We start from the raw sequence: 27,591 nt of genomic DNA on the forward strand, positions 1-27,591 counted from the left end.
AGAATGAGGGAGATAGACTGAAGGGGTCACTGATACAGAAACAGGGGGAAGGCGGGCTACTCAGCTCAGCCCTGTCCAGACAAGTATCAAGTACGAAACCCTGGCCGCTGATTGACCAGGAGGATAGGTGAAGGTCAATCGGAAAGCAGCCCCGGTGGTCGCCTAAGTAAAAGGATTAAATCGGAAGCCTGGATAGCTTGATTGGAGGTTAAATCGGGAAATGAGTTTTCTTACATCCCACCACGGGGATAATCCACTTCCTGTTGCCACGCTGCTGATGTGATGTCAGGAGATCAGTGTCAATATTATGTGTATCCAGTACGAAGTGTAATGTATGTAATGTAATGTATGTATACAACCCCCACCTGAAGCTTAATTCCAATGATTCCCTGATGATTTGGGCACATGTCAGGACGTGTCTGTAACCTGTGCTCTCTCAGGCTGACCCGAAGGCTGCAGTGTGACGCCGCAGACGCAGCCGTGTGGCGCTGTGGTAGAAATTAATGAGTATATTCTATGGTAAACCATGATTATTATTATGCCTTATATCAGGGGTTCTTAACCTTTTTGACCTTGAGGCCCAATTTTTTAAGTACAAAGTGGCCCGGGGCCCACTAAATATTAACACTGTATAGGTTTAACTGACCTCACTCTCGGTTTAATTTGTATTCAATAATAAACCAAATCCACTTACTGTTTAACAAGCAAAAACCTTGTAAAATAAAATGAAATGATAAAATGGGATCATCACAAAGACTTTTATTAAACATGTGTAGGGATGGGAATCGAGAACCGGTTCTTGTTCAGAACCGGTTCCGAGTCAACCGATTCCTTGGAATCGTTAGCAAGCCTGCTTAACGATTCCGCTTATCGCTTCCGGTCGCGGCAAATGCGTCGTGACGTCACACACACGCTGCTTTGATTTGGTTCAGAACGCAGCAAACATGTCGCCGCCGAGGAAGAATCGCATTGTGCGTTCACACCAAACGCGACGGGGCGACAAGATCCCATACAAAGTGAACGTAGAGACGCGTATAAGGGCGAGTTTTTCGCGGGAGAAAACCGGCGACAAGTTTTTGTCGTGATGACAGCCAATCAGCGTTCAACAGCGTGATAACTGAGTGACATGTGTAACGTAACAGCCAATCAGCGTTCAGCCGTCAAACTCAGTGCAGTGCAGTCCGGGTGAACCGCGGAATGGAGGAGAAAGTGATTGTTGCAGTTTGCGACTCCCGGAGCTCTATATATAATAGTATATAATATATTATATACTATATTATAATTGTATATATAATATCACGGCCAACAGCTCTGTCGCCTCCGGATGGCCGTAGCGTGGGGAGCTCTCATAGGGATTGGGCTTCTCGGGGTTTGTTTACCGGCATTGCTATGGTTTCCGGTCTTGTGCGTTCCAACGGTTTATTAGGTAGGCCCATCTAATAAATCTCTGTCTAATCAATGCTTCATTTTGTTTATGTCAGTTTAATTTTGTTACAAGTTGAATGCAAATGAGCACTGTTAGAATTCCAAAAGGCACAAGCTCTTACTTGGCTGTTTTCAGTCTGTGTTTTTAGTTGTATGGCACATAATGATGGCATTTGGGCTTAAAAAGCGAAACATATTTTTTCGTCTAGACCAATTGATTTGAAAATGTACAATTTCCTAATACTAGAAGCACTTCTGATCAGATATTAAAGAGATGTAATGCAAACAAACACATTTATACTTATTTTCTCACCCAATGAGAATCGATAAGAGAATCGATAAGGAATCGGATCGATAAGCAGAATCGGAATCGGAATCGGAATCGTGAAATTCTTATCAATTCCCATCCCTAAACATGTGTATGTAACACATACTGTATCATGACACTGAACAGGCTGATAATTCCTGGACCAAATCAGGCTGTGACAAGAACATTTTCAAGAATCAAGTCAGGATTTTTAATAATAATAAAAAAAATGACCAATATTAGGATTTTACTTTAAATTAATAAAAAATAAAATAAAAAAGGGGGTGATAAAATAAATGCATTCAAATAATATAAATCTATTTTTAAATTAAATAAATAAACTGTAAATAAAATGGAAATAAAGTGCAAATGAAACTATAGCCTTATAATCTGCAAAGCCATTTGAAAATTGCTTCAGCAGTCTCCATTTTTTCATGACAGAAGAATCTTTATATCTGTGACAAATGAACAATGACACAAATAATAACAACAATGAACAACAACTCCCTTTTTATCTTCACCTCTTAATGAGACACTTGGGCCTGCCTCTGAGACATAATCAGATCCAGTCTGGGCGGAATGGGAGAAAGGCTCACTCTCAGAGTAGCCTCCAGTGTTGCTCTGAGTCTGTTTTGGGCTTTGGTCTTAGTTGTGGCCACAATGTAGAACCCTGATTCACACAGGTACGTAGTTGTGAATGGGAGCAGGAGTTTCACAGCCCTCAGTGCAAGACATGGGTACTCCTTTGAGACTGCAATCCAGAAGGAGCCCAGGTCCAGTTTGCCCCGCTGCAGCTTTAAAGTGCTGTCAGTGGAAACTTCCAGAAGCTGGGATTCCAGGTGTGAGGGCAAAGCAACATCACTTGCAGTGGGATCCAATGCAAATGGGTCCAAAATCCACATGTTTCCCTCTCTGGGATCCTCAGGAAAGTAGTCACCAAATTTCTCTGCCAGTTGTGAGAGGTGCTGGGAGACTGAGTCACTGATATTGACATTAGGGGAGTTTTCCAAAATGTCAGACAAAAGTGGAAACATGTCCATCCTCTTTTCCTGGGCCCTCTTGGTCCACAAAGCAAGTTTCCTCTTGAAAGCTTCAACATTGTCTGCAACAAAAAATATGTTGCTGTTTCTTCCTTGAAGTGAGGTGTTCAGTTGGTTCAGTAGTGAAAAAAATGTCACAGAGGTAGGCAAGTTTTGCTGTGAACATTGTGTCAGCATAGTAATGTGCAAGATGAGATTTTTTCTCAGTGAGAAAAGAGAAGACCTCATTCCTCAGTTCAAACAAACGATTGAGGACCAGTCCTCTTGAGAGCCATCTCACTTCACTGTGATATAGCAGCTGGACATGATCTGCTTCTATGTCCTCACAAAGCTTAGCAAAACATCTGGAGTTCACTGCATTGTTTTTAATAAAGTTTATGGTTTTCACACTTACATCCATCACCTGGTGGAGATCTGGTGACATATTTTTTGCTGCAAGGCTTTCGCGGTGGAGAAAACAGTGTGTCCATTTAGCTTCTGGTGCACGATCAAGTATCTGTCTAATGACACCATGATGCCTGCCAGTCATTGATGCTGCACCGTCGCTGCACACCCCGACGCAGTTCTGCCAGTCCAGCCCGTTCTCAGTGAAGTAGTTATCCATGCAGCGGAAACATTCCTGAGCCGTAGTGCGTGTTGGTAGCTCTCCACAAAACAGTATGTCTTTCTGCAAACTACTGTCCCAGCGATAGCGAACAAAAACTAGCAGCAGTGCAGCATTCGTGACATCCGTGGACTCGTCTAGTTGCAAAGAAAAAAAAGGGCTACTTTTTATTCTTTCTATAAGTTGATGCTGTATGTCTGAGGCCATGTCTGCGATACGGTGACTCACAGTGTCGTTTGAGAGTGGGATGGTCAGCAGCTTTTTTGCAGCGGCCTCTCCGATCATCTCACTGCACATATCAACAGCGGCAGGCAGAACCAACTCCTCCGCTATGGTGAATGCCTTCTTAGTCTGTGCAACACGTCTGGCTACGAGGTAGCTCGCTTTCAATGCACATTTAGAGTTGCTCGTCAGTGACACGACAGACCTTTTCTGCATCTGCAGTCCACTCTCCTTCCTCTTAAAATAATCCACCGGCTTTCCCACGAGCATCGGGTGCTTGGTCTCTAGATGCCGCTGTAGTTTTGAGGGCTTGAGGGCTTCGTTGGACAGCATTAGCCCACACTCCACACACTGGGCTTTTGGCACTGCCTCTGTTCCTCCATTTACGAAACCGTATTTAATGAAGTCGACATTGTATTTCCGCAAAAACTTTGTCTTTTGGGTGGAGGGGTCAGGATGTTCGTCGTCATGTTTTCTTTTAAAAAACGTATCCATATTTGCCGCAGCGAGCGAACTTGAAGAAGACTCTTCTTCTCTGTATATTCGCGCTTCCACAACTGCGTGATGCATTACCGCCACCGCATGGTCGAAAACGGCATTGTAAGTTACTGAGCGTCTCATGCATAACATATCTCTGTCTTCACTTGATAATCTACAAAGTCCCGCGGCCCTTGGGGCCCACAGGTGCAAAACTGAAAGTTTTTCGCGGCCCTCTAGGGGGCGCTGGCGGCCCAAGTTTGGGCCGCGGCCCTATGGTTAAGAATCACTGCCTTATATCTTAATGGTCGAAGACACATGATACCTGCAGAGCCTGGGTTCAGAACAGATGGTGGGACACAGAAATGAGCAGGAAGATACGGGGTTAAGCCATGTTGACCTCAGCCTTCAGCCTTGGGTTATTTTGACTACGGGGTTAATGCATGCTGGCCTCAGACTGGTGTCCAAAATCACTTTGTTGATAATATGCTGAGACGAAGATTGATGTGGGCGGAAACCTCCATTGGGACAAAGGAATTCTTGTATGTATGTGTGTATAAAGAGAAGCTGGAATCGATGTTTGAGCAGTGACTCTATAGATCTACTCAGGCTGTTATCGTTCAATTCTTGCTCCGGACCCCTCGATTTCTTTTACACTCTCTCTCTTAAATTAGTCTAAGTGTTTTATATCTCGGTTAATCTTCAACATATTGGCGTCGCGACCAGGACTGAAAAGAGACAGCCCAACTGCCGGGCTGCAAGGCGGGGCGCGGACGGATCACACAACCAAGCGCACAAAATTATTCCCGGTAAGTTTGGCTAACCACTAATTTAATGGTTGGTTGATCTGTTTTTGCCCCGTCTGAACGCTTGGTGAACGGGTAAAGTGTCTCTTCAGTCAAACGAACCTAAAGAGAGAGAGAGACGGGAGCTCCGGAAGAGATTGACGTGCGCGCGCACATAAGCCCTAGGCGCTGTGGTTCTAAATGACCAAGACGCTTTGTGGCTCCCTATTTTGATACGAGTTGTTGTTATTTGGTGTTTTGAGGTTTTGGTTAAATAGACCTATTATAAAGTCCTGTGGCTGTATTCTAGAGGATCAAATTAGTGGGAAAGTTCCAATAGGACAGTACAGGTCCGCAGGTCGATTGAAGTGCCTGTTGGATGTTTGAGAGTATCCCAGAGAGCTGGGTTGGAATTCATTGCCGTCGATGAATTCATTTTCATTTGAGAGAGGTTTCCTTGGGATGCCGACTGGTGAATTTTCAATTCTAATGTTGGAGCGGTTGAACTGCAAATCCTGCACCAATTGATGGTGAATTTCTAGTTCCGATTTTGGCATTTTTGAGAAAGCAGACTTCTCGCACTTTTGAATAGATAAGGTTCTTGGTTGGGGTACCGTTTGAGTTGGTATTTTGAGAAGTTTCTTGTCTGTTTTTGATCTGGTCGAGTGTTTATGTATTCAGCCATTGTTTTGGAAGAATAGGCTTGTTGTTTGGAGTGCCATGTGAATGAGTTTAATGTGCTGATCGTGGACCGATTGAGATGCAGCTCTTGGATAAACTGAAATAGTTAATTTGTAATTCTGATCTTGGCACTGCGAAGCGATAAGTACTTGTTTGAAATTCTGGTTGGTTGATTATTCATCCGACCGTTCATGTTTTAATCAAAAGGCCAGTTTCTACGCTCGGTCAACCTTTTATTTGTAATTAATTACAAACAATTCGGACATTTTTCAATATAATATAAAAAAAATTATGAATCGGTTTATTGTCTGTATTTAAGTCGTGTTAGGATTAAGTTACCTTGGAGATTTTTACGACCCGGTTTATTTTTTGTTGATTCTGTCATAAATAAATTAGGCGGACAGAGAATAGTTAATTTGTTTGAGTAAAATTAAAGGGGAAGTCACACTAAATGAAGAAGATAAGAAATGCAACCCAGAGACAGAGGGGCCTGTCTGCAGTAAAGCATTACAAAGAGCACCCCACACTTCATCAGGAAATTATCCTACTCTAGTCAAAGGACAACAGGTCCATTATCAACCGTGGGGTTCACAGGACTTGGAGGGAGTCATTTCTAAACTCCCTAACATAATTAACGGGGCGTCTAAATGGATTAGAACATTTGAGGAGCTCACAGTGGGAAAGCTAATTGCAGTGGGGGACCTGAAAGCTCTGTTGGCAAGAGTATTGGGGTCATCCAAGATGGAGTTTGTACTGAGGAATGGAGGGTTGAATATACTGGATGGAAAGTATGATGAGACTACACTTGATCATTACAGAGGGGCGTTGTGGGCCACACTCAGGAGGGAGTTCCCGGTCCGTATGGATCCTAAAAACATGAGAGGTCTCCCCATTGGTGACACAGAAAACCCTGCATCCTACCTGCAGGCCCAAGTAGACAGATGGCGCATGGAGACGGATGAGGATCCTGAGATCCATCCGGTGTTCTCTGTCATGTTTAGAAACTCTGTGATAGAGACACTTCCCAGCCAAATCAAAGCCAAGCTAGAGGATGTGGTTGGACTGTTTACATCAGGATCTCATAGAGATTTTAATGACCATTTAGTTCATGCAGTGGATGAATATCGTCAGAATAAACAAATAATACAGGAACAAAGCAAAGAGGTCCAGAGGAAGCTATATCAGCTTCAGCTGGAAGATCTCACAAGGAAGGAAAGAGATAAGAAGAGACAGGCAGGTGTTTTAGAACCAGCTGCTGTAATATCGCAAGCCGCCCAGCAGGGCGCACTTCAAAACCAATATCCACGATTGGCATTTTCTCTCCCAGTACAACAGCCTCAGAGCCAACTGTCACCTACTCCACCTGTTACACATGTACACATCCATAATTATGGGAACCCCACAAATAAAAATAGACAGAATCAGTACAAGGGGCCCCAAGGACAGTTTAGAAACAATCAACAACAAGGATCCCAAGGACAACGCAGAGGTCCTTTAATATGCTATGGGTGCAACATGGAAGGACATATTAGGAGGAATTGTTTGGCTAACCCTTATCCACCACAGCAAGGACAGGGTAACAGCTATCAGGGAAGGCAGGAACAAGGAGGTAGCTACCAGGCAGGTCCCTTTATGGGACAGGGATACTAGGGGTGCCAAGGGAATAGAGAAGGGTCCAGCTGCAGGCTTGGGCGTTCCCGTCATGACACAAAAACGCCCATCGGGCGTTCCCGTCATGACACAAAAACGCCCATCAGGCGTTCCTGTAGCGTTTCAATCAATCAAGAAGAGGTGAGTGAGTTTCGCAAGGTATGCTACCCTTCCTTTTTTGGCGGTTTTACCTCGTAGTAACTTTCCAGAAAAACGAAAGGGTTATGATGAGAGATTATGTCAGTAAGTATGATATTGTTTATTTGACAACATTGGCTGTGAAGTATTCTAATTTAAATCACTGATTTAGCTGTGGTATCGTTGTATCCGAATCCGATATAAATACTCGTGACAAGCATGGTTCGGTAGCAGCGAATGCTATGCTATCGTCCATAAACGTTGCATATACTATTCAGAAATCAGCAACGTTTAAGACGGTTTGTAGGTAGAGGGTAAAGTTTGCAGCGAAGGCTTTGCCGATTATTTTACTGTGAGGTTAACATTACCAAAGTACATTGTTAAGTTGGATGTTAAGGTGTCAGCTGGCATGGTAAGAGGCATGAAATCGCGGCCACTCTGCTTCGTTGTGGTGACACACGCATCGGATTAAACTGTGCATGTAAACGTACTACGTCTAAACTAACTAGTATGTTTACATGCATGGCATATCAGAGAATTCTGTCAGTTCGGTCGCGGCGCAACGAATGAATAAAGATCGTTAGCACTCTGAAAAACAGATGTGCCCTTAGTTACTACTTTATTACCTCGTTGATGACCAACGTTTAGGAAAACATGTACTTTTAATTCACCCTTGGGTGAAACCGAAGCGTAGTGTGTACTGAATGCGTGTTGATGATGATGCATATGAATTGCAACTTACACGTCTTCCAAACCTTTTCAGTACCCTGGCACATGCTTTGTCCAATGGACAATGGAAGGGACTTTACTTGGCTGACGAGGTAAAACGTGTGGCTGGCGCACGATTCATTGCATCTCGTAGAGTAGCATTCACTGGTAGACAGGCAGGCCTCTAGATTGTTTATTATGATTTAATGAAGTGTTCCTATGTGACGCTGATGGGCCCTGGTTGCTGCTAAATGCTTGTTGAAAGTGCATTGTGCACTTTTTGTATGTAGCTACAAAATGAGGGTGGATATCACTTTATAGTTTATAAGCATTATATACTAATAAGAATCATTGACAAATCACATTCCCCTTTTACCACCACAGGACGCACCTCACCAGTATCAGAGCAACAGCTGTGGGGTGTTTATGCTGATGGTGAGATGCATTATTTTCAGAAATGATGACTGATGACTAGTTTGTAAAACAACTAACTCATTTGTATGTTAATTTCAGTACGCAATGTATTCTACCCTCAAAAGCAATATGATTTCAGTGAGGTGAGTTCTTTCAAATCTCAATCAGATGTGTAGCATGAAATATAAGGCTTTTAATAATTTAGTCATCCTTACTGGAGGCTACAATTAACATGCATCATAGGTCATACACATTACTTTGTCTTCAGGTACTGCACTTACGGGAGGAGATGGCTACATCTTCACAATAATTTACACTGCCATAGTACACTGCTAAACAGTACTGTAACATGGATTTGTATTAGGCTATGAAGTAATTTAAAGCATAACTTTACTTTTCAGGGGGACATGCTCTCTATCAGGAGGTGGTGGTTGGACAGCTGTTGGAGACCTTTATGCTTGAAAGGTTTATATACTGTGTCCATGTTGCTATTTACTTATTTTTGGTGCTCACGAAGATCGTAGCCAATACACTTGTCTCTGTCTCTAGCCCTGCAGAACTAGCTGGCTCCTTCTCACCCTCTCCATCTCCCCATCTCAGTCACACCTTCCAATCACTAAGCAGTGAAAGGTATTACATACTATGTCCATACTTTTCTATTTACGTATATTCTCTCTTGCTCTTTCTCAGACTTTTGATCGATCAGTGACTGCCTTTTTGTTTAATGGTGTGGGTAGTGTTGGTCTGGGCTTGTGTGATTGAATTGAAGGTTGATTATAATCCCTGTTTCTCTCCCTCTCTCTCGCTCTCCTTCACTCTTTTTCGGCTCTCTCGCTCTCTCTAGCCCTGCAGGACTAGCTGGCACACCAAGCTCACCCTCCATCTCCCCATCTCAGCCACACGCTCCAATCTGGCACAACAGAGGACAGGCCATTCTTACCACCCGAAGTCCTTCAGCAAATTGTACAAGAGACGCTGAGACTGGACATGGCGATGCTTGGCGTGTTCAACAGGGTTTCAAACACATTCTGAGAACTAATCAAGCCTCTCCATCCTTCCATATATATAAACGACAGTTTGGCAGGGGACATTAAGCTTAATAAAGACAATCTCATATACATAACGGTTAGAAAGATTTACAACAATGCAGGCTGTGGCAGTGGCCTTGCGCTACGCCTCAAAGGCTTCTCAAAAAAAGAAGAATTGGCCAAGCACACCCCTGGTACTGAGGAACGTTGCATATGGCAGGTTTGTCATAAAAGATGTCTGCCTAGCATAATGTTCTTTTATTACTTTTATTATTTTATTACTTTTATTTGGGACGTCTTTTTTTGCAATCCCTTCCATTTGTAAATGTACATACTACTGTAGTAAATGTATCTGCCCAGAAATGCTGGTATTTTATTACTCCTTTCTTTTTTGTTTTTGTGACAAATGCTATACGATGTATAACATACATTTGTGCCTACGATGTATGTTGTAAGGTTAATTGTTACAGAGCAATTACTGTATTTTGTCTTTATTGAAAACATTCAGTGGGAAAAGTAAGTGAACACTTGGGAGTCAAATGGCCTTCATAGTGTCTGGTAACTGGATTTGAACTGCATAATGTCCCAAGTGTTATTTTAATCTATTCATTATTTAATTTGGGCATATTCTTAAACAACTATCAAACATCGCACTTATACCTAATACGGTAATACCCTACCTATACTAACCCAGAAGATAATGAACTTAAGATCATGGAGCCTCCCTGTAATGATCGTGTTGCATCAAGTTTGATGCAAAGTGTGGGCCGAGATCCGACACATAAATGTAAGCTAACATTCTGTAGGCCTAGCTGGCTAACGTACCCGTATTACGAGATCGAAGAAGAAGGGGGCGCTAACGTCAGTTCTATGCTGCCCATACTACTAGATCGACGAAGAAGAACGGGGCGTTCCAGCCTGCGTAAACGAGAACGCCCACCACACGAGAACGCCGGGGGGGGGGGCGTTTTAGTCTGCGTGAACGAGAACGCCCACGACACGGGAACGCCCATTTGTGTCTGCAGTCGGATGATATTGAGGGAATACACAGGGGGAGGGTCAGCTTGTAGCGATCACAAAACAAGCTGATGAGGAACCAATACTGCAGGTTCTGATAAATTATAGAGGCACGCCAATGATGGCCCACACTGGAGCCACTTACACTTGCGTCGGTCCAAATTATGCCTCTCACCTCCCCATGGCAGGAAAATTCACCAAAACTTTAGGATTCTCGGAACACACACAGTTAATACCTATGACAGCTCCAAGGATGACAATCTGTGAATTCTTATTTTAAGTTGTATATGTGAGCGAATGAGTGAGGAGTGAGTGAGTGAGTGAGTGAGTGAGTGAGTGAGTGAGTGAGTGAGTGAGTGAGTGAGTGAGTGAGTGAGTGAGTGAGAAAGAGTTAGCATTGAGTTGAGTTAGAGGGGTCAGATTAAGTGATTTGTGAAGAGTGAGACAGAGAAGAGGAAGAGTGTGTGGATTGGCAACGAGAAGTGGCGATGAGATTGGAGAAGGCTTTCCGGTTAGAATTTTCTTTGGGGACATTCATATCTTTCGATGGCCTTTTAAGATTAATAATCTAGTTTTGGAGTGTGTCCAAAAACGAATAAACCAGAAAGGAAAGGAAAGGATTACTGAAAGTAAAAATGGTTATGGAGATTTGTGAAAGCAAAGGAAGTAGGTAAAGAGAGGTAAAGAGAGTTAGAGAGAAGGAACGTAAGTAAGGAAAGCCCGCCGGTGGGGGCTGGACAGAGAGACAACAGAGAGAAAGAGATTGAATTTGCATTGTGCTGAATAGATTATTTGTGCGTTTGGATGTACTCTGTAATTGGTTCCTGAATGTAACCCATGTCCACTGTTTTAGAAAAAACGTAGAACCACCACTGGGATTGGTGATTCTGTGGTTCTTGGAGACTCTCCAACGCGTCGGAAAACCATGTGGTATAGATCGTTACATCTTGGTACACAGAGCACTGGTGAGACTGGTGAGACAATGGGTTGGATCAGAGGGAGAAGGTGTTTGGAGAAGGGAGAGGAATGTATAGAAAGCAAAAAGGGCGGATGCGGACCGACCCAGAGGTAATAAATCAGCAGAGAGGAGGCTGGGGTCGGTTTAGCTCAGGAGGAGAAGTTGTCTAGTAACCGAAGGGTTGCTGGTTCGATCCCCATCTCTCCTAGCTGAGTGTTGATGTGTCCCTGAGCAAGTTACATGGTGATTACAGGATTTAGGAATAATTATCTAGACTCCAAAACATGAGCAATTAGTGTTAAAAATTGTCTGCACACCACACTCCACAGGAGTCAATGGGTTCAATGGCGCCAGGGTAAAGTGACTCATCAAAAGAGGAGCGGACCCAACCCATGGATTCTGCGTGGATAGGTGGATGTTATTTTGGTGCTTGGACCTGACGAGGTCTAGGTGCCAAGATAACAACACAAATAAAATATTTCCTTCGAGATTATGATAAGTAATAGACAATTTATTAAAAGTGATCTTATAATTTAGAAAAAACAATCGGCAATACTTAAAAATTAGACCAAATAAGTATGATAAAACGTTATCCAAATTTCTAATTTAGGTTATCCACAATGACATGTCATTCAAAATAAATAAGTAAAATAAAATAAGAAAGGATGCGTGTGTGAGCCTGTTCTCGTGTGTGTGTCAGGGCTGCCGAGGTAGGGGAGAATCCTCTCCTACTCCGAGTGATGGAGTACACAAGGGGATACACAAGCACACTTCAGATAAAACAATATGGTTAATTAGTAAATAGAAACAATGTATCAATTCAGTGTTGAATAAACTAGTTAAGATCAACATAGAGGGTTTGGGTTTGGTATAGTAGTGAATCAAAATATGGAAAACACTAAATGCAAGCAATAGGTAGAATAAAAGGTTTAATTAGGTCGTCCAATTTAAATAGATAGTGAAGGGCAATCGGGTAGGATTATGAAGAGAATTGTGATTTTGAGTAACGGTTAAGAGAGAAGTGAGTCGCCCAATATTGAAAATGCAAGTTTTAATATTGTGATTTTTGTTTTCTTTCACATCTCCCTAGTTAAGGACAATAGGTGGATTGACGCCACATCTGCTGGGAAGGAGTCATACATGCTATGTTGTCAAATTGGATTCGGAAGTAGTGGGTTTACCTTCAAATGCCACTAATGCTGCTGCAACACTTTAATAATTTTAACTCTGATAAATTATCTTTTGTTTTATAGTCGCCCTGATGTGTATTCATTACGCACACATATGGCTGCATAAGGCAGATGCGGCTGAAGACTCTGTCTCCATCCCTCCACTTTGCGATCTATACCACCATATAGGTGGGGATTGATCGTATCCCAGGTACGGCATCCTGCAATAAGCCAGTATGGAAGGCTGGTTAGCCAACGACGGGTAAGATCCCACCTTGAAGCCCGGGACAACCTAAAACAGGTACAGTCACGATTACTTGGCAGTCACTGTGAGCATTGGCTCACTTGAACATGTAGTGACGAACTGCAACCATCATAGGGAAAGCCGGCTGATGAAAGGTGGAGGGGGAACAGGAGTCAGATAGGTCAGCTCTGGCAGCAGAGGTGGTCTTGAAACGGGGCATGTCGCGTTTTATTTTATTTTACCTTTGTGGTATAGAAGGCCACTAACGCATGTACGTTTTTTCGGTTTAGTGCATGACTTTGGAACAGCGTGGTTTCAGGCGGCTGATGGTAAACCCACCCATATTGGGCTTTGGATTTGGACATACTGGTTTCGATTTCCCTTCCCAAAAGATTGGTTTCAGTTTGCTGATGCTTACGGTTAGATGTTTCGACGTTGGGTGCACCAACGGCGTTATTAGATTTGTTTATCATTTAATGCGCATGGTTTTGACCATTGCGCAAGGGGGGAGGTATTGAGGAGAATTAGGAAAAAAATTGAAAACAAGGTTTTTTTCACCATACTTGCAAACAATGATTGACATCCAGCTAAATGAGTGTGAATTATTTGAAAAAACAGTGTTCAACAGATGGGTAGAAGCAATCCCATCAGAAGACCAAAGTGCGGCTACGGTAATCAAGGTTCTGACTAGAGAAGTCATGCCAAGGTTTGAAATTCCGTCACAAATTAGCTCAGGCGATTGGGCAGCGTTTATTCAGAAAACACTCAAACAAGTGATTTAACATCTGCATGTCAAACAAAGATTAGGCTGTGTCTACATTCCTCAAAACACAAGGTATGGTGGAGAGAGGAATCGGACGCTTAAGACAAAGATTAACACAATTAAATTAGAGTACTAAATTAAAGGACTAATGCACTACGACTGACACTAATGAGTTATCGCATGAAAACTAACAGAACGACGCATCTAACCCCGCATGAAATGCTTACGGGCCGACTCATGCCTTCACCTGTCATTCGAGGGCCTCATAAAGGACCTCCATTAGAACAATTGGAAACTGAATTAAGACGCTATATGGGACAACTAACTGGCATACACAGGCTTATTTTTCAACAAGAGAAAGACAGAGTTCCAGAGTTGGAGAGGAGCCACCAAGGGGGGTGGAGCCAGGTGACCAAGTGTACCTCAGGATGTTCAGGAGAAAGTGGAACGAGCCCAGGAGAGAAGGACCATACAAAGTCACCAACGCAACACCAACAGCCATCCAAGTGGAAGGAAGTGCCACGTGGTATCATCTCAACCACTGCACAAAAGCCGCTCAACCCAAAGCCAGAGACGAGCGTGAGGAGGAGGAGCCAGACGCAGACACACGTGGGGCTGACCAGCTGCCCCAGGACCAGATCCAGTCGAGCCAAGAGATACAACAACATGATGATGCTGAAAACGGGGAGCCTGTTCCTGATCCTTTACGGGTTGTGCCAGATTCCGCTGGCACAAGGACAGACCCTGAGGAAGAATTAAACCATGGAGACAACACAGACCTGGAAGAGCCAGGAATCAGGGGCTGGTACTGAAGGAAGCCTAAGAGAAACACAGGACAATCCGGCCCCAACTCACTCAGGAATAGTCAACAAGAAAGGGAAAATAGTCTTATATGCTCAGATACCACCGCAGAACCAAGTAAATGAATTTGTGTTTACTGTTATGTCGGATAACCAACCGTTATGTGCATTAACCTTCCGCCAGAATTATGAACATGCGCATAGGTGACCTTGGGTGTCTTGAAAGGCGCCTCTAAATTAAATGTATTATTATTATTATTATTATAGGAAAAATCGGTGTGAAGTACATATCTAATTTAATCCAATGAAATGGTGTTTAACAGTAACGTCAGGAAAACATGGGGCTATAACAGAAAGTATAAATTAAATATGAGAGAATATATACTTCTTAAAGCTGAGGCTTGGCAGAACAGACAGGCTTTAGATTGGCTTTTAGCAGAAAAGGGGGGAGTTTGTGCTCTTATAGGTGAAATGTGTTGTACCTTCATTCCAAATAATACTGCCCCAGATGGATCATTCACACTTGCGATGAATAACCTAAAATGTTTAAGAAAGGAGTTAAAGGAAAATGCAGGCTTTCTAAGGAGATGGCCCTCATGGTGTCTGGCATAGAGGAGTCGGGTGACTGGGAGAGGATGCTCTATGGGGAGATAGATTGGAGTGAAACTAGAGAGGAGACCGGAATGTGAGAATCGGACATCAGAAGGAGGTCCTATTTTCTTAACTGGTGACCTCCCCATGTGAACCACAACCATTTCAGACAGTGTAAACAAATGGACATTGGACTAATGGGTTCCAGGGCGTGGTGGCTGCGAACAGCAGCAACTACGATGCCCAAACCCCCCATGTTATATAGTATACCGGTACGATAATCAGAGCGATTCAAATCCGTGCAAGCATGCTTTTGGACAATCTTATTTTTTTTCTATTATTTACTTATTTTTTGAAATGTCATTTTTTGAGTTTCATATTTTTACGTCAAATATTCTGAAATGCTAATTTTCAATGCATGCTGAAAATACTATGCTATGTGTGAATTCTAGTTAGACATTTGATAGATCTTTTTTGCCTTATCCAGGTTGAGATTCCTGAACATGCTTAAAGGTTTTTAACGATGATCAAATGTAGTGCAAAATATGACCTAAACGACTGTTATGTTTTTGTTATGATCTTATCAGACAAAAAAGGGGGATGTGGTAGAAATTAATGAGTATATTCTATGGTAAACCATGATTATTATTATTATGCCTTATATCTTAATGGTCGAAGACACATGATACCTGCAGAGCCTGGGTTCAGAACAGATGGTGGGACACAGAAATGAGCAGGAAGCTACGGGGTTAAGCCATGTTGACCTCAGCCTTCAGCCTTGGGTTATTTTGACTACGGGGTTAATGCATGCTGGCCTCAGACTGGTGTCCAAAATCACTTTGTTGATAATATGCTGAGACGAAGATTGATGTGGGCGGAAACCTCCATTGGGACAAAGGAATTCTTGTATGTATGTGTGTATAAAGAGAAGCTGGAATCGATGTTCGAGCAGTGACTCTATAGATCTACTCAGGCTGTTATCGTTGTTGTTTTTCTTCACGATAAAGTCTTTTTTCAATTCTTGCTCCGGACCCCTCGATTTCTTTTACACTCTCTCTCTTAAATTAGTCTAAGTGTTTTATATCTCGGTTAATCTTCAACAGCGCCGCAGACGCAACTTCCGGGTAGCCGGCTTGGTCTGGTTTGTTTGGTTTGGTTAGCAGGACGCTTAGCGTCGACCTGCTATCTCGGTTTGTATCTACTTTTCGGTATTTATATCTGTGACCTGTTCTGCATACTCTGTATTGTATTCGCTGTTTCCTCGCTGGAGCTCCGTCTGCATCAACCACGGTAAGCATGGATTCTGGTTGTTCTTGCTCTGCCTTTCTCATGGATAAGATAGCTCTGTTAGAGAGACGTATCTGTCAGTTAGAGGATGAAAGGGTAGCGAGCGTAAAGAAAACAGATACTCCAGAAAGTATAGAGAAGAGACCCGCCAGGCGGACTCGTGGAGCTAACGCTATCGTTAGCAGTGACTCCGTCAAGGCAATCCTGTCGGCAGCACCACTTGCGAGGCAGGTTGTGGAGAGTACCCTGCCTAGCAAGTCTTTTTTGGGGGTAAAAACGCTAGTCATAGGTGACTCTGTTACACGTAAAGTTAGGCTACACTCGCCAGCGAAAGTTATTTGCCTACCTGGGGCCAGGGCTCCCGACATTGAAGCTAAACTTAGGGTGCTGACATGCGGTCAGACCTCATACGGAGTTAGATTAGATGCACCAAACACCGACACTAGTTTCGACAACATTGTAGTTCATGTCGGCACCAACGATGCTAGGACAAGACAAACTGAGGTCACAAAAAGCAACATAGCTAGGCTTTGTGACTTCGCCAGAAAGATGTGTCGGCATCGATTAATTCTCTCTGGCCCTCTACCCGATAAGGGTAATGATGAGCGTTATACTAGATTATTGTCTCTAAATCGCTGGCTGGCCCTATATAGTTCAGAGCAGGGCTTTGGTTTCATAGATAACTAGGCCCTCCCTGTGGGGTCGCCCTGGTGTGCTCATGAGAGACGGCCTACACCCTACTGGGTTAGGCGCCTCGATTATGTCAAAATACATAGATAGATGTCTTAGTCAGGCGTGACTCATCCACACACAGCACGCTGGGCTGCAGGAGTTTAGCAAACCTGCTAGCAACATGATAGTTTACGTTGCAGAGTCTAGAACAGCAGATGGGTTAGCTGAACCAGTATCTATTGCACCAATTGTTTCAGAGCTGAGTGTTAACCGGACTCCCTCTGAAACTAACGCTGTACCTATATGTACGGTGGTGCGGCCTCGCGCTGTCTTGAGGTGTAAAACCCGCAGGTGAGGGCCGCGACCAGTATGTCCAACTCCGGCGATCCCACTGATCGCCTCCGAGCTGAGTGTTAACCAGACTCCCTCTGAAAATAACGCTGTACCTATATGTACGGTGGTGCGGCCTCGCGCTGTCTCGAGGTGTAAAACCCGCAGGCGAGGGCCGCGACCAGTATGTCCAACTCTGGCGATCCCACTGATCGCCTCAGAGCTGAGTGTTAACCAGACTCCCTCTGAAAATAACGCTGTACCTATATGTACGGTGGTGCGGCCTCGCGCTGTCTCGAGGTGTAAAACCCGCAGGCGAGGGCCGCAACCAGTATGTCGAAACCACGGCATCCCCTAGGTTAACCGGACTCCCTCTGAAAATAATAAAAAGGAAGCACTCAGAATAGGGTTCATGAACATAAGGTCGCTTTCATCGAAAGCGCTCTTGGTCCATGATCTAATTATTGATAAAAAGATCGACATACTGGGGCTTTGTGAAACCTGGTTAAAACCAGATGAGTTTCTAGCCCTAAACGAAGCTACTCCACCCCATTACATTAGCACCCAAGTATCTAGAGAAGTTAAGAAAGGTGGTGGAGTAGCCCTGATATCTAATTCTAAGCTTAATTTAAAGCCAAAGAATAGATATATTTTCAGATCCTTTGAGGTGCTAGCGCTCTGCACCTCAGCTCCCCGAGAAGCGAAACGAGTTCCAGACTCTTTCGTTTTAGCTGTAGTATACCGTCCCCCAGGACCGTATTCAGTTTTTGTTGATGAGTTTTCTGACTTTGCAGCTGATCTCGCTTCATACTCAGACAATATTTTGCTTATTGGGGATTTCAACATTCACGTGAATAACCCGTCTGATGCCCTCGCAAGGGCTTTTCTGTCCATTACAGATACGCTTGGCTTCAAACAGCTCGTCCAGCACCCAACCCACATCGGTGGAAACACGCTGGATCTCGTTCTGACCCGCGGTGTAGACATTTCACAGCTAGTGGTCTCTTCCTACACCTCAGCTTTATCAGACCACTTTTTGCTCACTTGTGGTGGTGGTATCCTTTCCCTGCGACGATCAGCAAGCTACTTTCAGCTGTCGCCGCATCACACCTGCAACCATTACAGCTATGGCAGATAAGTTATCTGGTTCACTTGCACCTCTCTGTAACTATAGTGGTTCTGTGGAGTGCCTTACTGATGACCTCAACATTGCCTTGTCTGTTGCCATTGATTCAGTTGCTCCAAACGTAACAAAAAAACGAACATCGAAAAAACCAGCCCCCTGGTTTAATGCAGAAACGCGCATTTTGAAGCGAAACTCCAGGATCCTTGAACGCAAATGGCGCTCGACTAAACTTGAGGTCTTTCATCTTGCATGGCATAACAGTCTGCTCACCTATAAGGGTGCGCTGACTATTGCCAGGAACGCCTACTTTTCTAGCATCATCAATTTGAATAGAAAAAGTCCTACGTTTCTTTTTGACACGGTGAGGAGTCTCACTCAGAAACAGAATCAGACCTTGGACAGAATCCTGTCCAAGGTACAGGAAAGGATTGTAGCAAAGCAAATCGTTGATTATCTGACGAGGAATAATCTCTTCGAACCTTTCCAGTCGGGGTTCAGGAATTTCCACTCAACTGAAACTGCTATTACAAGAGTTGTAAATGACATCCTTTTAGCTTTGGATAAAAATACAAGCACAATGCTTGTGCTGTTGGATCTGAGCGCTGCGTTTGATACGATCGACCACAGCACTCTTCTTCACCGTCTTGAACACTATGTTGGTTTCGGGGGTACGGCTCTTGGTTGGCTTGAATCATACCTCACAGATATAACCCAACTTGTGCTTCATGAGGGTGCAGAATCAAAGCACTGTAAATTGCACTTTGGCGTACCACAAGGGTCGGTTCTTGGTCCATTACTTTTTGCAATTTACATGCTTCCCCTGGGCGACGTTATCCGCAGCTTCGGAATTAGTTTCCATTGCTATGCGGATGACACCCAGCTCTAGATTCCTGTAGATTCCGGGGACTCGGCCCAGATTCTAGGGTTGAGTCCTGTCTGGCTGCTGTGAAGGGCTGGATGTCACAAAACTTCCTACAGCTTAATACTGGGAAGACAGAGCTGATAATTATCAGCTCGAAGCGGGACCGGGAAGAGTTTGAGGATGTATCTCTGTGGTTGGATGGCTTCGCCATCCCACAGAGTGCCTCTGTCAAAAATCTTGGTGTCCTGTTTGACCCTCAATTATGCTTTGACCAACATATAAGTATAACTAGAATTGCCTTTTTCCATCTGAGAAACATTGCAAGAATCAGACCAATGTTATCTGCAGTGGATGCAGAGACACTGATTCATGCATTTGTTTCGTCAAGACTGGACTATTGCAATGCACTGTTCTCGGGATTACCGAACTCTACCACAAAAAGTCTACAGCTGGTACACAATGCGGCAGCTAGACTGCTGACCAGAACGAGAAAGTTTGATCATATTACACCTATTCTCGCCTCTCTACACTGGCTACCAATAACTTTCAGATCAGACTTTAAGGTGCTATTGCTAACCTATAAAGCCTTGCATGGATTATCTCTATCCTACCTGAAGGACCTGATTATTCCTTATAGTGCTTCTCGGTCCCTCCGGTCTTCGGGAGCCGGCCTTCTTTCATTGCCGAAGGTTAAAAAGAAATCGGCTGGACAGAGAGCGTTTGCCTATCGAGCCCCCTTTTTATGGAATAGGCTGCCATCAGTGATCAGGGATGCTGACTCTGTGGAGCTATTCAAAGGAAAGCTCAAAACGCACCTCTATAATCTTGCATTTGGAGTGTGAAAACAACAGATGCGAAGTGAAGACCACTCTGTTTGCTTGTGCTTTTCTTATTACATTATACATTCCCACTATGTACTTTTCCGTTCTAATTCACTATTCTGTCTGTTCTAGCGTGTTGCGGGTACCGGACTGGATGCCTGGACTCTCCTCATGGATAACCGGCCAGAACCCCATCACCATTTTAATATGATGTGCATGTATTTACCTGTATGTCAATTGTGGCACCCATTGCACTCCTGACCATCCCTGGAAGAAGGGATCCCCTACACTGCGTTTCTTCTCAAGATTTCTTCCTTGCTGATTCAAGGGAGTCCCTTTGAGACTGTAATGGTGATTAAGGGCTATACAAATAAAATTGAATTGAATGTATCCCATCCCTATGGTCATGTGATATTGGTATACGCAGTACTTATTAACTTTAAAGGGACACTTCACGTCATATTTTTGAATGGTCTTGCATCATTCCGGTAGATCCAACGAGCACTAAAGAAGCAATGATGTAGTACCAGAGACGCAGTCGTTTATTTATAATATCATACGGCACACACAGCTTTTGGCCGTGTTCTATACGATATTCTAGAACACTCCGGGAGCTCCGGCGGGAGACCTGGAGTTCTAAATCTAAATTATATAATATAATATATAGGCATCTATAATATATTACATAATATCACGGCCAAAAGCTGTGCGCGCCTCTGGATGAAATTATTAATAAACGACTGCGTCGGGTTCTCAGACTTCTCTGGTCCTGAGTCAAAGCCAACGTTTCTTCCCCCAATTCCTTCTCCACCATGCCCGAATATCAATACACAGGTCTTATTTTGCAAACCCGCACCCGCCCATACCCGCGAATTACATTCCGCACCCTACCAGACCTGCTATAAATTGATACTGACGCCCGACCCGCACCCGAAGGAAAACATTAAATGGAACGCCAGGAAATTACACTATAATATATTTATTTATATAGCACCTATAAAAACAATCATTTACAAAGTGCTTTGAAATAACACAATTACGAAGACATTTAGGAAGAGAATAATAAAAAATAATAATAAATAGACAGTCACGTAAAAGCAAGTCTATAAAAGGATTTAAAAGAGTTTACTGATTCAGCAAGCTCTATCTCTGCAGGTCGTTCTAAAGCCGAGGCACTGTGGTGGAGAACGCCCGATCACTTCTGGTCTTGAGCCTCGTCCTTGGAAGAGTAAGTAGGGCCCCGCCTGCAGATCTAAGGCTGCAAACAAGCTTGTACGGGGTCAGCATGTCTTTTATATACTCGGGGGCTAGACCATGACAAGCCTTAAAAGTGATCAATAAATTCTTGAAATCGATTCTAAAACAGACAGGGAGCCAGTGCAAAGAAGCTAGGACAGGAGTGATGTGAAGTCATCTGTTAAAACCAGTGAGAAGTCTAGCTGCTGAATTTTTAACCAACTGGAGGCGGGAGAGTGATTTATGGTTGATGCCGGTTAACAGAGAGTTACAGTAACCTAGACGTGAGAATATGAGGGCATGGGGTTGAGTTGGGGTTGTGATAAAAAAATGTGAATTTTGGAAATGGTTCTGATATAGAGAAAACATGACTGTTCAACTTTGTTAATGTGAGGGATGTAAGTGAAGTTTGAATCTAAAATGACACCTACGTTTCTGGCAGTGGGCTTGATATTGCTGGATAATGGACCGAGGCTGATGGGACTGATGATGGTGGTAGGCGGGTTGAACAGTATTATTTCAGATTTGGAGTTGTTAAGTTGGAGGAAGTTATGGGCCATCCAGTGGTTGACATCATTAAGACAGTCTAAAACAGCAGCCAGACTTCTCTGATCGTTGGGTCTCAGCGAGAGGTATATCTGTGTGTCGTCAGCACAGCAGTGAAAAGAAACATTGTGCCGCTGGATAATATGGCAGAGTAGGAGCATATATATTGAAAATAAAATAGGACCAAAAATTAAACCCTGCGGTACACCATAGGTTATTTGGGTTGTGGATGCAGAGTAGTTGCCGATGTCGACGGCACAGGTTCTGTTAAAAAGATAAGAAGTAAACCAACCAAGTGCAGTGTCCCTGATACCAACAAAGGATTTAAGACAATTTATTAAAATCGAGTGATCTATAGTGTCGAAAGCGGCACTTAGGTCTAAAAGAATAAGTTGGGAGGAAACAACTTTTTCTAAAACTTTTGATAAAAATGAAAGTTTAGAAATAGATACAATTATTAAGATCAGAGGGGTCTAGGTTGGGTTTCCTTAAATGCGGTTGGAACGCAGCATGCTTAAAAGCAGATGGAACAACACCATGGATTGAAGAACTATTAAAAATAGGTAAAATGCTGGGTACAACTGTGTTTAAAACCTCTTTCAGAAACTTTGTGGGAAAAAAATCAAGGCTGCACGTGGTTAGTTACATGTCTGTTATGATTTCGGATAAAAAGGACAGTGAGACAGGTTGGAAATGGGTAAAATATATACAAATGTCTCTACTGGTGGATAAAATGCTATCTGGAGGGGTGATCTGATGCCCAATAAAAACAATTTTCTCTTTAAAATTCTCTTGGTCTCTCAGGGATGCAAACACATGTATGACAAAAAAAGAGAGAGCTACCCGAAGTCTGAAAAAATATGACGGCATGATATCCTATTATCATGAGAAGGCCTATGCTATATGCTATATGCCTAGAAAGATAAAAAATATATTAGTTACTCAGTTAAAGTGACTTTTTAAACTATTTATTTTCACAAACACACACCTCTGCATTGGATATGTGATCACAGGTACAGGTACTGGCAGTGTAGGCCTGGCACTGTCCCTGATCTTATCTGCTGCTTAGGGGGTTTCTGGAAGAGGGTTTCGGAGAAGCTGTGCAACACTTTGTGTACTTATTGTTGTTGTCACTTTCCTCCGATGAATGTCTGCCTTACAGTGTGCATACAGGGCATGTACACCCCTGCTGGCATAATTAATTTCTTTAATGCAGAGTGTGCATTTAGCACATCCTTTTTTCTATTTTTTTTTTAAAAAGTCAGATAGTGGAAAGTTATGCTTCACTGTATTCACCTTAATCGTGCCTTCTAATTTTAGCCATGATGACCACTTCCAACTGCACTTGCACCCTGCGTCCTGCTGTACAATAAGTGCATCCGACCTTCTCCGATATTTCCCACCACTATCCTCGGGCCGGGTCAGGCCGGGCCTTTGATCAAGCGTTTTTATTTTTATTTGTATCATTGGTTTATTGGCCTAATCTGAGGAGAAATCTATGCCATGAACAGAAATATTATAGGCCTTTATTACACAGGTCTTCTCAATGCCGTGGAACGCTCCGTTCACTTTGGAAGCTAGTCCGGTGACTTGTTAACCCCAGTGTCTTCCGTTGCTATGTGACGTCACCGTCTTTGCGGACAATTTATTATTGCACTGCTGATCAACACTACGAATAATAATAATAATACATTTAATTTAGAGGCGCCTTTCAAGGCACCCAAGGTCACCTTACAGAGCATAAAGTCATCATAAATCTTTTAAAAACAAGACATTGTGAAAAAATGATGAATGAATGCTGGTAACGAATAAATTGTAAAAAGGCGCACCATGTGAAGTTATTTTTTTAGTTTCGGCAAGTAGCCGTGTTATAAGCGGGATCATGCATAGAACGTCGCCGGTCATTTTCGAAAATAAGCCCCTTCAGGGCGAAGCAAGACGCCTTCGCTGCGCGTCGGTGTACTGTTCGCCCTGTCGGGTCTTATTTTCCCGATAATGACCGGCGTTCTATACATTATCCCTTACATATATATTTAGCTGAGCAAGCCTAGTAACAAATGTGTACAAAGTTACATATGTGTTAAAATAATTGTCGGGTTGAAATCGGGCTAGGGCTCCTAATTACAGTTAATGTGTCGGGTCGGGCCGGGCTCGGACAGAACGTGCACGGGCTCGGGGTCGGGCTTGATTTTCTGAGCCCGATCCAAGTTCTACCGTGCGCATGCACGGTAGGTACACCATAGGTTATTTGGGTTGTGGATGCAGAGTAGTTGCCGATGTCGACGGCACAGGTTCTGTTAAAAAGATAAGAAGTAAACCAACCAAGTGCAGTGTCCCTGATACCAACAAAGGATTTAAGACAATTTATTAAAATTGAGTGATCTATAGTGTCGAAAGCGGCACTTAGGTCTAAAAGAATAAGTTGGGAGGAAACAACTTTTTCTAAAACTTTTGATAAAAATGAAAGTTTAGAAATAGATACAATTATTAAGATCAGAGGGGTCTAGGTTGGGTTTCCTTAAATGCGGTTGGAACGCAGCATGCTTAAAAGCAGATGGAACAACACCATGGATTGAAGAACTATTAAAAATAGGTAAAATGCTGGGTACAACTGTGTTTAAAACCTCTTTCAGAAACTTTGTGGGAAAAAAATCAAGGCTGCACGTGGTTGGTTACATGTCTGTTAAGATTTCGGATAAAAAGGACAGTGAGACAGGTTGGAAATGGGTAAAATATATACAAATGTCTCTACTGGTGGATAAAATGCTATCTGGAGGGGTGATCTGATGCTCAATAAAATCAATTTTCTCTTTAAAATTCTCTTGGTCTCTCAGGGATGCAAACACATGTATGACAAAAAAAGAGAGAGCTACCCGAAGTCTGAAAAAATATGACGGCATGATATCCTATTATCATGAGAAGGCCTATGCTATATGCTATATGCCTAGAAAGATAAAAAATATATTAGTTACTCAGTTAAAGTGACTTTTTAAACTATTTATTTTCACAAACACACACCTCTGCATTGGATATGTGATCACAGGTACAGGTACTGGCAGTGTAGGCCTGGCACTGTCCCTGATCTTATCTGCTGCTTAGGGGGTTTCTGGAAGAGGGTTTCGGAGAAGCTGTGCAACACTTTGTGTACTTATTGTTGTTGTCACTTTCCTCCGATGAATGTCTGCCTTACAGTGTGCATACAGGGCATGTACACCCCTGCTGGCATAATTAATTTCTTTAATGCAGAGTGTGCATTTAGCACATCCTTTTTTCTATTTTTTTTTTGAAAAAGTCAGACAGTGGAAAGTTATGCTTCACTGTATTCACCTTAATCGTGCCTTCTAATTTTAGCCATGATGACCACTTCCAACTGCACTTGCACCCTGCGTCCTGCTGTACAATAAGTGCATCCGACCTTCTCCGATATTTCCCACCACTATCCTCGGGCCGGGTCAGGCCGGGCCTTTGATCAAGCGTTTTTATTTTTATTTGTATCATTGGTTTATTGGCCTAATCTGAGGAGAAATCTATGCCATGAACAGAAATATTATAGGCCTTTATTACACAGGTCTTCTCAATGCCGTGGAACGCTCCGTTCACTTTGGAAGCTAGTCCGGTGACTTGTTAACCCCAGTGTCTTCCGTTGCTATGTGACGTCACCGTCTTTGCGGACAATTTATTATTGCACTGCTGATCAACACTACGAATAATAATAATAATACATTTAATTTAGAGGCGCCTTTCAAGGCACCCAAGGTCACCTTACAGAGCATAAAGTCATCATAAATCTTTTAAAAACAAGACATTGTGAAAAAATGATGAATGAATGCTGGTAACGAATAAATTCTAAAAAGGCGAACCATGTGAAGTTATTTTTTTAGTTTCGGCAAGTAGCCGTGTTATAAGCGGGATCATGCATAGAACGTCGCCGGTCATTTTCGAAAATAAGCCCCTTCAGGGCGAAGCAAGACGCCTTCGCTGCGCGTCGGTGTACTGTTCGCCCTGTCGGGTCTTATTTTCCCGATAATGACCGGCGTTCTATACATTATCCCTTACATATATATTTAGCTGAGTAAGCCTAGTAACAAATGTGTACAAAGTTACATATGTGTTAAAATAATTGTCGGGTTGAAATCGGGCTAGGGCTCCTAATTACAGTTAATGTGTCGGGTCGGGCCGGGCTCGGACAGAACGTGCACGGGCTCGGGGTCGGGCTTGATTTTCTGAGCCCGATCCAAGTTCTACCGTGCTCATGCGCATCCAATATTTTGATACGACGGCAAGGGCTGTGATTGGTCCCCTAACAAAATGATTTCCGGAATCACTTTTCTTTACCTCGAAGGCACGGGGGGTCTCAGTCAATCAGATTACGGAATATTGACACCTGTACGCGAGCGCCGATCGACGCACCGATCGACCCCCCCCCCCAAAAGAAAAACTCTTCGGATCTGCACGAACCACACAGGTCCCCAAAATGTATGATAAAAAAGCGACTCGCGCCAAAAAGCGCGCCGTTTGCATGTCTGGTCTCTTGTGTAGCATCATAAAAATAAGAGGGATTTCTGGGGTTCGAATTGGGGTTTGAATTTTTTTTTTTAAATCAGGTTAGAACAACAGGAAATTTTGATTGCAATTTTTTCATTGAGTCAAATGTAATAAAATACTTGCAGGACGTCTTCGGTGAGATTAAAATAATCGAAAACATCTAAAAAATTGGTGATGAAAACCTGAGTGGGGCAGCAGACATGGATGTTAAAATCACCTAAAATAAGAACTCTGTCAAATTCAGACATAAAATAGGATGAAAACTCTGAAAACTCCTGGATAAAAACACTGTTCGGTTTTGGGGGTCTGTTAATTATAAGGATTAATACTGTTTTTTTTTAGTGTATCCTAAAACCAAGATGTTCAAATGAGTTAAAAGCATTATATACAACAGGAGTGCATTTAAAATGATTTCTGAAAATGACTGCAACCCCCCCACCCTGTCCAGATAGACGGGGCTGATGTAGATGCCTGTAATCAGGGAGGGTTGCTTCTCTGAGAGAGCTGCAATCGCCTTGAGTGTGCCAGGTTTCAGTGATAATAAAAAAAGTCCAACATGTTAAAAGTAATGAAATCATGACATAAAAATGTGAGTGTGGGGCAGTTGCTGGCAGATGACTGGAGATTTTTCAGAGAGATTTGAATTAGAATTGCAAAAAAAAATCTGCAAAGGGCTGTATAGAGTTATTTCTGTGTGTGATTATATTAGGAATTGGAAGATAGATGCTTTCGTTGTTTTTTGCTAGGAATGGTTGGTGGTTGTCATGATCTGTAAGAGAGAAGGGTCATTTCGATATTTGTTGATAAAAAACATGAGCCTACCTGGGTGGACTCCGTCTCTTTTAAAAGCCTGGGGTCTATTAGAAAATTTGCTAAAATTGTCCACAAAGGGAATGGCCTGGTTTCGGCAGTATTGTTTCAGACAGATGTGCAGCTGGCGTATGCGGCTGAACACAATGGGCCCTATTTAAACGGTCAGAAACGCAAGTGAGAAGCGCCAAGCGCAAGTAGCTTTGTGGGCGGTTCTATGGCGATGTCCCTAGTTTACCGGCGCAAAAATTACGCTTGCGCCCGGCGCAAATTTAAAAAGGCTTGGTCTGAAGTAGCCTCATTACCTGTACGTGTGGTTTGGGCGTAACGTGCAA

The 27,591-nt window shown here is 43.1% G+C and overlaps 2 protein-coding genes across 6 annotated transcripts in view; one reads left to right on the plus strand and one right to left on the minus strand.

Moving 5' to 3' along the window:
* The window catches only part of nlgn4xa (neuroligin 4 X-linked a), an 86,202-nt gene that overhangs the window by 18,788 nt on the left and 39,823 nt on the right, over positions 1 to 27,591 (minus strand). The window lies entirely within an intron of this gene.
* LOC132460709 (uncharacterized) lies at positions 3,494 to 10,510 on the plus strand. Of its 5 annotated transcripts, XM_060055571.1 has the most exons (7): positions 3,494 to 7,434; positions 8,093 to 8,150; positions 8,422 to 8,472; positions 8,551 to 8,594; positions 8,853 to 8,916; positions 9,001 to 9,081; positions 9,296 to 10,510. In XM_060055571.1, the coding sequence occupies exon 1, from the start codon at positions 6,283 to 6,285 to the stop codon at positions 7,189 to 7,191; it is 909 nt and encodes a 302-aa protein (XP_059911554.1). In that variant the 5' UTR covers positions 3,494 to 6,282; the 3' UTR covers positions 7,192 to 7,434; positions 8,093 to 8,150; positions 8,422 to 8,472; positions 8,551 to 8,594; positions 8,853 to 8,916; positions 9,001 to 9,081; positions 9,296 to 10,510. The 5 variants fall into 5 exon arrangements, with proteins under 5 accessions (XP_059911554.1, XP_059911553.1, XP_059911556.1 ...); XM_060055570.1 differs by having other exon boundaries at positions 8,422 to 8,594; XM_060055573.1 differs by lacking the exon at positions 8,551 to 8,594.

Source organism: Gadus macrocephalus, chromosome 7 (assembly GCF_031168955.1).
Source record: "Gadus macrocephalus chromosome 7, ASM3116895v1".
NCBI classification, from domain to species: Eukaryota; Metazoa; Chordata; class Actinopteri; order Gadiformes; family Gadidae; genus Gadus; species Gadus macrocephalus.

What these genes read in the sequence shown, in the direction of transcription:
- LOC132460709 (XM_060055568.1), top strand. Translation starts at nt 6,283, where the DNA reads ATGGAGTTTGTACTGAGGAATGGAGGGTTGAATATACTGGATGGAAAG.